This window comes from Cyprinodon tularosa, unplaced genomic scaffold (genome assembly GCF_016077235.1).
Source record: "Cyprinodon tularosa strain WSP-4 unplaced genomic scaffold, ASM1607723v1 ctg794, whole genome shotgun sequence".
Classification (NCBI taxonomy): domain Eukaryota; kingdom Metazoa; phylum Chordata; class Actinopteri; order Cyprinodontiformes; family Cyprinodontidae; genus Cyprinodon; species Cyprinodon tularosa.
The window spans coordinates 313,261-324,184 of record NW_024039556.1 but is presented as its reverse complement, the minus strand read 5'-3'; the positions used below and the strand labels follow the sequence as shown (position 1 = coordinate 324,184).

Sequence of the window (10,924 nt, the reverse complement as noted above, 5' to 3'; positions counted from 1 at the left end):
TATATTAATATATATATATATATATATATATATATATATATATATATATATGTATATATATATATATATATATATATATATATATATATATATATATATATATATATATTAATATATATATATATTAATATGTATATATACATATTTATATATATACATATTTTTATATATATATATATATATATATATATATATATATATATATATATATATATATATATATATATATATATATATATATATATATATATATATATACACACATATTTATATATATATATAGATATCTATAGATATATCTATATATCATGTTGCCATTCAGTACACTGAGTTTTAATAGCATATATTGATTTAACATAAATACCTTGTGCATGTGTATATTTATTGCACCTGTATGTTCTATTCAATGTTCTTTTCATATGAAATTCCATGGTTATAATTATTCCTAAGTGTGCAGTATCATAACTACATGTCTGACTTTTGTTTACCAAACCAAACAGTTTGAGAATCGTTAGACAATTGAGGAAGTTATGGTTATTTCAGTACATGCGCCTTTAAAACACAATGTTACGAATGAGCGAGCTGCCTGTGGCAAGATGGCCGCCACGTGCGGACGTCGACCCCCATTGGCCAGCAGCGCGGACGAGACATCTAGCCTTTATTATGGATATCTATGGTCTAAAGTATCCTCGGTATTCTTGGATATCCCAGGATTCATTGCGAGACCAAGCAAGCCGTAATCAGAGGAAAGGTTACTTGGCGCCGAACAGTGGTGAAAATTGGAAGTTCAGTTTAATATAATACAAGTCATTTAATAGTTCCGTCTGAGATTAATGAAAAATAGTTGTTTTAATGGTTATAAAGTCAGATATGTGGCGGTAATGTTTGATTTATCTAAAGGTTTTAATCTGTTACTGTGTAAATGGGTTTGGCTGTAATTAAAGGACAGATTCTAATATATCTGCAGGGTGGGGACTATAAATCTGATAGGATTTTTATCTTTTTATTGCTGTTTTGTGCAATATGCTTAACTACGTATTTTTTGTTGTTGAATATTAGAGATTTTGCAGATATATTTTTTTATAAATACATTGTTTAGATTTACTTATATCTTTCTACCCCTTTTATAGAATAGAATAGAAAATCCCTTTATTGTCCCACAATGGGCAAATTTACAGCAGCAGAAAGATTATTGAAAATGGTCACACAAATGTGGACCTTAGAAAAATGTATAAGAATAACATAATAGGGAAGAGTTAAAATATAAAAAATACAATTCTGTAAAGTTATTTAACAATATAAAACTGGAGAATTAATAACCAATATGCAGCTATGGACATTTTTACAGTAATGGATATTCGAAAATAGCAGCAACATCAGAGACGTGCAGAATGACAGCAGCATGTTATTTAACTGACTAAGGTTTCTATCATTACATTTGATTTTATTTGTTCCTGCTCCCGGTGGTTGGAACCTTTATTCCATTCGGGATTCTTGTGAGTGTAGTCTTTGTTCACTTCACAATAAAAAAGAAATAAATAAACAGTTTTTGAAACTTCTGTATTCATTCTTTTCCTGCTTTGTGTGTCAACGTTCACGGTTGCTTAGCAACAGAGCATACGGCGGTAAAACCCGCCAAAGGGTAGACCCGGTCGAATTCACAGCCAAAACTCTTCTGGTCTCCTTATTTTCAAGGACTTCGAAGGATCCAGTCTAGGTAGACCGCGTCCTTGTAGGACCCGTCCTGGGTTTTCGAACAGAGCCAGAATGTAGGGTCTACTCCGCCAGGTTCTTCTTCTTCTTTAAAATTGTTGCTGGTTGGCAAGCAACGAATATATGAATTTCCACCATCTACTGGTATGGACGTGGACCAGAATGACTCTCAGAAATTTTATTTTATTATACAAATGCGATTTTTTTTAGATATCAAAATATTATCCTGCAAATGTTACTTTCTGAAAAGCCTCTAAATAATTCAAATAAATCTTATTTATCTTTTAATTTACTTACATTTTTAATAAATTGCTTTCTCTCTTCATATTTATTACAGTACATCACAAGTTCAGTTGTTCCATCTACCCCACAGTATTCACATTTACCATGTTTCCCCAAGATAAACAGAGTGCTGTTTAATCAGGTATGACCAAATCACAATCGAGAAATAATTGTTTCTCCTCTTCTAGTTCTTCCAGTTCCCATTTCTCCTGTTTTCTTTTTAATTTTGTAAAACCAACATCCTTTTTTCCTTTCTCCCATTCCTTTTGCCATTTATCCTTCCTTTTCTGTTTAATTAACATTTTCACTTAAACTTTACTGAAATTAATTAATTTAGCTCTATTGCAAAGCTGTCAGATTTGAAGGCTAAAGCACAGACAGCATTAAAGGCCCATGCATGCACAATTAGGAAAATAAATACTACAGCATTAACAGACATGTACTTGTAATTCAGTCTTGATGTAAAATCTTTTAGCACTTTTGGCACATCTGTATTATTATGCTCCAATAACACATTCAATTTATTGTGATCGATTTGTATAATATGTTATATGACATGATTTAAAGACTTCATAATGACTAAGCAATGTGACGTGCCTATTTTTTATTATAAGTAATCTACTGATGCTATGAAACAGCCAGTTTGTGTCAAAGTGATGAATTTATCTTTATTTTAAGTCTTAAGCCCCCCCTAAAAATGAGATAATCATTGTTGTTCGATGCTGTAGCGCAACAGTCATATGAAAAAGTTTGGGCACCCCTATTAATCTTAAATATTTTTATTTCTAAATATTTGGTTGTTTGCAATAGCTATTTCAGTTTGATATATCTAATAACAGTAATATTTCAGTATTGAATTGGGGTTTATTGGACTAAAAGAAAATGTGCAATATGCATTAAAACAAAACTTGACAGGTGCAAAAATGTAGGTACCCTAATCATTTTATTGATTTGAATACCCTTGACTACTTTTCACTGACTTACTAAAACATAAAACTGGTTTGGTAACTTTCATTAAGATTTGAACTTCATAGCCAGTTGTATCCAGTCATGAGAAAATGTATTTAAGGTGGTCAGTTCCAAGTTGTTCTCCTGGTTGAATCTCCTCTGAATATTGATCATGGGCGCCTTAAAACAACTCTCACATGATCTGAAAACAAAGATTGTTAAACATAGTTGTTCAGAGGAAGGATACAAAAAGTTGTCTCAGAGAGAAGGCTGAGAAGCCCATACACCCAAATATTTAGAAATAAAAATAATTTAGAGTAATACGGGTGCCCAAACTTTTTCATATGACTGTATTGTTTACATTTCGACCGATCTAACTAGGGAGTACCAATCATAGACCCAATAGTTCACTTCATCTCCGTACTACCAACGGGAAATCCAGTGAATAAATAGAGATCAGTGGTTGTAAGACATAATGACTGCTGGTGCAACCTTCAACCTTACCTTACTGAAAGAAAACTCAATCTTATTTTATTAATTATGTAAATCTTTCACATACAGCTATAATAATTACGTTATAAATATATATTATAATTAAAAAAAAATGCTTAATGATAGTTATAAAATTCCATTTCGTTTAATAGAATAAATAAAACAGTGGATACAGACAGACAATAGCTTATAAGTTAAATGCTTTTATTTGGATTATGTTGTTTTCATATATAAAATTAAGCCAAACAGACACAATATTTATACACATAAAGAGAAAATTAATTAACAATATATACAGGGACTGACCGTTTGATTAAAGGTAATACTTTAAGGTCACCTGAAGGAGAAATATAACAACACTGAGCTTAAGACAGAAACTATGTTGACAAAGTGTTTTTGAGTCAGTGTATTACTTTCATTGTTACATTTTCATGAGATCATCAACATTCAAACTTCTAGTTAAAAGAGACTCTTATATCCCAGAGAGTATTTACTCTTTATGTGCATCTGGAGATAACTGAGTAAAGACTGAAGTCTAGCAGTTAGATGGTCTGCAGTTGGTAAAACTTGGGCCCTTTCTTCAGCAGGAAACCTTGTTCATTGAGGGAACTCAGCAGACCTTGAAAATCCAAAACCTGGAAAATGAAAAACACAAACATAATAAGGACTGTGTCAACTGCTAGGATCATCTTTACAGCTTTTTTTTTTTACCTTTATGTTCATTTTGTCAGCAATTGAGCGAAGCATCTGCAGGTCAAACTGCTTCTGATTGGTCCGCTGAGCGTGTGAGTGGAGCGCGTTGACCAGTCGCTTTGCAGCGCTGCGCTGACTCATGCCGGAGCCCAGCTGTGAGCGCTCAAAGTCCAGGTTCCCCAGGCCGTCTGAGTACGTATCAGCCAGGCTAAAGACAATGCAAGATGACAGGTTTGAACACTTTAAACCTGAACATGTATGCCAGAGGTCACGGATTAGCGGTCTTAGTTTTTGGGAATATATAAGCTCATAAATGAGATTGAGATGATAAATCTGCTTCCTGGTATTTTGAACTACCAGTACTTTGCATCCAATCATTTAATTAAGCGGTCTTAGTTTTTGGGAATATATAAGCTCAAAAAGGAGCGTGGAATGGCTTTAGAATGGCTTAGTCTCCATTCAAACCCAGGTTTAAAGCCTTGCATGGCAGCATAAAGCCCACTGGGACAGAAAGAAGAAAGAAAAATAACAAACGCTCAGTTCAGGTGTTTTATAAAATATGGGAATCAGGAAATTGTCTGTATACCAAACTGAACGATTGTTGTTCTCTACTTCATAAAACATTTTAGATTTTAAAATGGAAATATTTTCTATTATTATTTTTATATCTTTTTTATTTGAAAATTCAATGTATAACATGGATGCATAAAAACCTCATTTTATTTCAGGGTTAAATTCTTTTTAAAGTAATAGATTAAATAATTAAAAATGTCTCTGGAGCGTTACTAATTGATGATTTTCTTTATTCGGACCCCGCTGATTTTTAATTGGTTACCCCTGATGTAAGTAATAGCAGAAGAAAAAAAAAAGGAAAGATATAAGAATTATTATCTTTGTTAAATAAATATAAAATACAACCCTTCTTAAACATATCCCTTAAACATTCTTTTGTTACGGCAAATCCAAAAACTTGAAAATATATGGAGTGAATTTTATTCAATTATTTTTGCAAGCAAAACACCTGTTTTGTGAGTGAAAATTTGTAAAGACACATTTTATGCATTCAAATTTGAAAAAACATGAAATCTGGAAATAAAACTTTGAAAAACTGTTTTAATAGAAAAAAAAAAGATGTTGATATTTCCAATGATTTTTATATTCATACAAAATAATTTGCACAATTTTATATATATATTGTTTTTCTTTATTTCTTTTATTTATTTATTTTTTTACAGATTTTACATTTGTATCTTTTTCTAAATTAGTTTTTCAGATTAAGTTTTATAACTGCTAAACTACTTTTCATGGATTCTTCATCTTAAACCCAATAAAAACAGTCACTCTTGACGAGCAGATTGACCAATAAAATGCTGTTGCCAACACCCATTATGGACCAATAGAATTGCATCTTCATTCCTCACTCCAGAGGTAAGCCCGCCCCCCAGACGTGAATCAAACTGTTTGGTTCATTCAGTGCACCTGAAACTTCTTTAAAGAGCTAAATATAAACATCTAAAAGTCTGGTTTCTCCATTTCCTGAATAACAGACCTGCAGAGCTACCTGTGCTTCATGATCTCAACGACGTCCTCAGCATCATCTTTGGTGGCCACTTCTCTAAGCTCTAATTTGGCTCTTGCCTACAAGAGAAAGAAAAACAGAAGATATCCAGGAAGGTAGTTCAGGTCTTTGCTAAACATCTTAAGGCAAAGGACCCCACCTCGGTCAGTCTTATTAAGGACTCCAGCTGCCGCGTGGTGATGGGTGTGGCGTCGGTGGAGTGCGCCTGGGACCTCAGAGACAGATAGAAGTCCTGAAGAGTTTTGGCTGCTTCGGGAGACAGCGTGGGTTTGACGTACTGACGGGCGTAGCTGATGTACTTCCTTAACAAACACGCTGGGATCACATCCATCGATTCATTTCCTGGAACCTTGAGACGAAATCAAAAGAAGATAAACCTCAATAAAATGCGTGAAAGCACCTAGAAATGTTACGGTGTTAGTACAGTTCTGCTTTCATGCTTAGTGTTTACATTTGTTCAACATACGATAAAAGAGATGATATCAACCTCTGTTAAAAGAAGTCACAGTGTCAGATACTGTGGGGTCAGCTTCATCCATCCTAGTATTTTTAACTAGGCCTGTCACCATTTTCCTAGAAATATCGCCGTAAACTATAATATTGTTTTGGGACCATTCTTAACTTACATAATAATGACAAAATAATGTGAGTACACTCTTTAAAAGGTCAATAACTTTTATCTTTTTAATGATGCTGGAGCTGGAGGCCATTTTTAAATAACCACAATAAATAAACATGACATTGGTCTCCTTAATTATCCCATCTTTTGTGCTGGAAATCTATCTATCTCACCATAAAATTAAAATGTTTAATTTAAAATAAAAAAAGGTAAATGACAAAGAAAACAGAACAAAAGTTTGACTTAAACTTAAGTAATAATCTCAGATAGCTCAGTCAGTTGGCGCTCTAATCCAATCACTTCTTAATCTCCATTTAAAGCAGCTGAGCATTGGCTCCACCAAATTAAAGCCTAAAGTGTTAAATTAAACATAGAACTAGGGCTGCACCTAAAAATTATTTTGCAAAATGATTAATTTGTTACTTTTTCAATTAATCAATGAATAATTGGATAGCCAAAGGTTACTTGAAGATTTTTTTTAAATGAAACTAAAATGTTTCTGCTTGTAGAGTTCTAGATAGAGCATGCTGACAGAGGAAAAGCTTTTCTTTTGATATAATTACTGCTTTAAGTGGGTCGCTCTGTCAGCTAAAGTCTCTACATTCCATTTAAAGATTGGTCGATTGCTAAATTAGTTGACGATTATTTCAACAATCGATTACTCACAATTAACTGGATTAATTGTTTCAGCCATAAATACAATTTTATATAGTAGGGGGTGATAAAAAAAGATTCAGTACAAATATTAAAACTGGTTAGTTCACAACATTAAAATGAGTGGACTGTTTGTTCCACAGGCAGTAGAGTGGTAATAAAAGAAAGATGAGGTTCTAAGCCATCGAGACGAATACAAAAATGATAATTGTGGAAAAAATAATGACAAATAAAACTCAAAGTCCAGTGGATTGTTTTTTAACGTTTTTTGAGAGACTACGACCTAGATGACTGAGAATCTTCACCAGCATAAGTTGGCAACACAGTTTCTGGTAATGGGAAGAAAGTTTATGGTGTTTGACCTGCAGGCGCTCAGACAGCGGCAGGGTGGAGTGCTGCAGCAGGATGGAGGTCTCTAGGTCCTTACTGGTCCTGGTGACTGTGGCGCTGCTGGTTCTGCCTTTCCCCGCCCTGTTTGCCATGACGTGTTCTGACAGCCGACGATCGTGGGACTCATCCGGGATGTCCAGAAGAAGAAACACGACATCGAAGCGGGACAGAAGGGCTGAGCCCATTCTACAGACACACAGAAAAACATAAGAACTACTCCAAAAAGACGTCCACCTTCCAAACACCTCAAACCATACCGGTGTTGTTTAGAAAAACTGACTTTAAATTCTCTGAGACGGTCTTCCCTCTGTTGTAGTGCCCTCCGATGGGGTTGGCAGCGGCAACAACAGACGTCCTCGCCGGCAGAGAAGAGACAATGCCGGCTTTAGCCAGACTCACTGACTGCTGCTCCATGGCTTCCAGCAGAGCCTGCTGCTGGCTGCCCAACTTATCGAACTCATCGATGCAACAAAGACCTAAAAGATACAAAGAAAACTGACAGATATAAGCTGTCTACTAAAAACAGACAACACAGACTTTTACAATTTATAAAGACATGTTATAGAAATTATAGAAAAAAACACCAATAGTTGTGTTAAAGCAGCACTTTGTAACTTCACCCACTAGTGGCGCTAGACCTGCAACTCCTAGAGGAAACCAGCATCACAGTGCTGTTGCAAAATGAACCAGCCTGTCTGCCAGCAGAATGAAGCTGTGACTGAACGTCCGCCCTGATCCCTATGTTACCATGATTACCCCTCTCAGGGATTTTTCGTTCCTCAGGGACTTGTCACACCTTGCCGATTAAGCCAGTGGATGCCTGACGTCCAAGAATATCCTAAAACGCTGGCATACGCTGAACTTTCTATGTATTTTTTTTTACATTTTGGGCGTATACATAGAGTATTCATAACGAGTCCAGAGCGTTTGTCCAACGACAGCCTAACTTATGCATAACACACGGCAGTGTAATGCTCATGAAATAATGCACAATTCATGGCCATTATGAAGCATTGGTTAAAGCTCAGGTGCAGTGATGTGCCTGAGGGGGGCAGTAATGTGCCCGGAGGCCCCCGGTCTGCATAAAAACATGTCTTTGATTGCCGTATTAACCTAGCTGCTGTTTACCGCCGCCAAAAAAAAATAAATAAATTAAATAAATTAAAAAGGAAAAGAAAGAAAGAAGGTTAGGCTCACCCTATGATGGGGATGAAGTCTGGAGAAGAACTGACAGTTTCCTCCTGTGAACCCCCTTTATACCAAAACACTGCCAATACAGCATTATATAGTAGCTGGAAGTTACGAGCAGTTACAAGTTTAGCGCTCGTCTGTAACACTTCAGATACGTTGATATGCGTTGGAGATAAGTACTTGATAAGTTATGCATAAGTTAAGCACAAGGTACTCAGAGGTTTTGGATAAGCTAGACACCCCAACTTATGAGTATCTTACAATCAACTAGGGATGGAACGGTTTATGAAAACCGTCCGAACCGTTCAGTTCGACTGTCTCGGTTCGGTTCACGTGTGTTTCGTTCGGTTCATGCGCTGCTCCTTTTTCTCATAGGCGAAGCGTTTACACTCCAGAGCAGAAGGTGGCGGTACTGCGACCAAAGCCAACCACCAGTAGTAAACAAGAAGAAGAAGAAGCGAAGCAGCGTAGCCGGGTGTAGCAGGGAAAAAATCAGTTGTTGTGGAGAACTGTGTGGGTATGGCGAGTGGGAAAGAACTGGAGTTGGAAGACGCGGCAGCAGCAATTTATAGGTCTGCTGTATGGGACCACTTTGCATTTAGAGTGACCTACGATGACGGCGGAAAGAAAGATGTGGATAAAAGTGCAACAGTGCGCAAGCATTGTGCAACACGTTTTGTTTATGCTAACAGCAACATGACCAACATGTCAGGCTAACCCCGAAATTCCCTCATACTCCATTAGCGCTCCGCCCCGCTGCGCTCCAGACCGGCTGCTCAAAGCAAAGCCTACAGCCTCCGCTGTGGCTCCCGTCCGCTCTGCTCTGAGTTCCTTGGAGATGGTAGAGAGCATGCGCCAGATGATTAAATTCAAAGCAGCAAAACATGCAGAAATGATGCAGGGTTTCCGCGGATCATTAAAAATAATTACAATTCATAAATTGTTGGGGATTTTTTCATTAATTTTTATGGGATTTCGAGGTAACAATCAACATATACCGAACCGAAAACGAAACCGTGAACCGAACCAAACCGTGGATTTTGTGAACCATTCCACCCCTACAATCAGAGTATGTCAATGATCAGGTAACTAACCTGGAACTTATGGCCCACCTATGGCATGCTTCAGCATGTCCTACTAGCTTCTGCTTACTCATAACTTATCCATACGTATCCATACCTTATCCAACTTATGGCAGCGTTTTTGCCAGACTTTTCATAAGTCCAGAACACGCTGGTCTAAATCATCAAGGTGTGACAGGGGCTTTAGTGAGAGTTGGGCTGTTGTATACCTGCAAAAAAACCTAGGAAAAGGCAGTTCTGTTTACAATTCAGATCTGAATTAGAGAGAAGACTGATTCAGATTAATTTAAAAGTCAGTGGAAAAATGTTAACAGCAAAGCTGATTGTAGTTTTTGTGCCACCTGAATGCCAAACTGTTGGCTGAACTTTTTTGGAAGAAACATGGTTGGAAAAAAACCAAAAAGAGATTAAAGAAAGCCACCGTTTTTCAGTTAAGGAATTTTAATTTTTATGCATTTAAAAAAAATTTTTTTATGACAACAAAGACCGCACAATTTGAATAGGGTTTATCTGTTTTAACAATAAATGACTGTTTCCAAGTTTGAAGACGTTTCTCTTCCATCCAGGAAGCTTTTTCAATTCAAAATGTCAGAAATAGCGTTGAGTTCCAGGTTTTATACAGTAGCTCAACAAAGCCTTGTTCTAGTTTTGGAAACATGCATATTGGAACGGACGAACGGGTCCACCTCTTAAAGGGGATTGTTGGCCTGGCTGAATAGGCGAGGTCCTTTCCCGCACAGCCCCAGCCCCAGAATCTTCACCAGCATATTTCTTACGTTATTTAAATGTTTTTTTTACAGAGGATGTCGGCAGAAATTTGGGCATTGATTAGGCTGCTGGCAGCGGCTGACACGCTCACGAAGGCTGTGAACGAGCGGGACCAGGATATGACCCGCATGCTGGGTGCGTTTGAACGCAGGCTGGCTGCGGTGGTTGAACTCAAAGGTGAGATGGGATAATATCTTGCATGTGCATGCTCGCCTCAAGGCGGAAAAGCCCAACACATTTGGAATATTAGTCTCACAATGAAAGAGCCAGCAAGAAAAGACTCCAGGCTGAAGGAAATTCCTGTGCAGCCTGTTCTCAAAACAATGAGTGTTATTCTGGATTCAACCTACCGCCTTTATCTAATCTCCCCTGGATGTTATGGCGAAAGGGCAACAGAAGAACTGCTGCCCCCCTCCCGTACCCGCTAACATCTGTGGATGCGCTCAGTGACTGTTGATAAACTTCCATCTCATCAAGGACATTGCCTGTGGTAAGCGTTCATGAACATATTGA

At 36.8% G+C, this 10,924-nt stretch overlaps 1 protein-coding gene across 1 annotated transcript in view; it reads right to left on the bottom strand.

Moving 5' to 3' along the window:
* Window positions 1-3,935: 3,935 nt before the first annotated feature.
* mcm8 (minichromosome maintenance 8 homologous recombination repair factor) overlaps window positions 3,936-10,924 on the bottom strand; it is a 50,834-nt gene continuing 43,845 nt past the window's right edge. The window contains exons 16-21 of the mRNA XM_038271192.1: window positions 7,651-7,846; window positions 7,343-7,556; window positions 5,847-6,056; window positions 5,690-5,766; window positions 4,147-4,336; window positions 3,936-4,070 (exon numbers count right to left, since the gene is read on the bottom strand). Coding sequence (XP_038127120.1) covers window positions 3,978-4,070; window positions 4,147-4,336; window positions 5,690-5,766; window positions 5,847-6,056; window positions 7,343-7,556; window positions 7,651-7,846 — 980 coding nt within the window. The 3' untranslated portion in view covers window positions 3,936-3,977. The remainder of the gene's footprint in view (window positions 4,071-4,146; window positions 4,337-5,689; window positions 5,767-5,846; window positions 6,057-7,342; window positions 7,557-7,650; window positions 7,847-10,924) is intronic.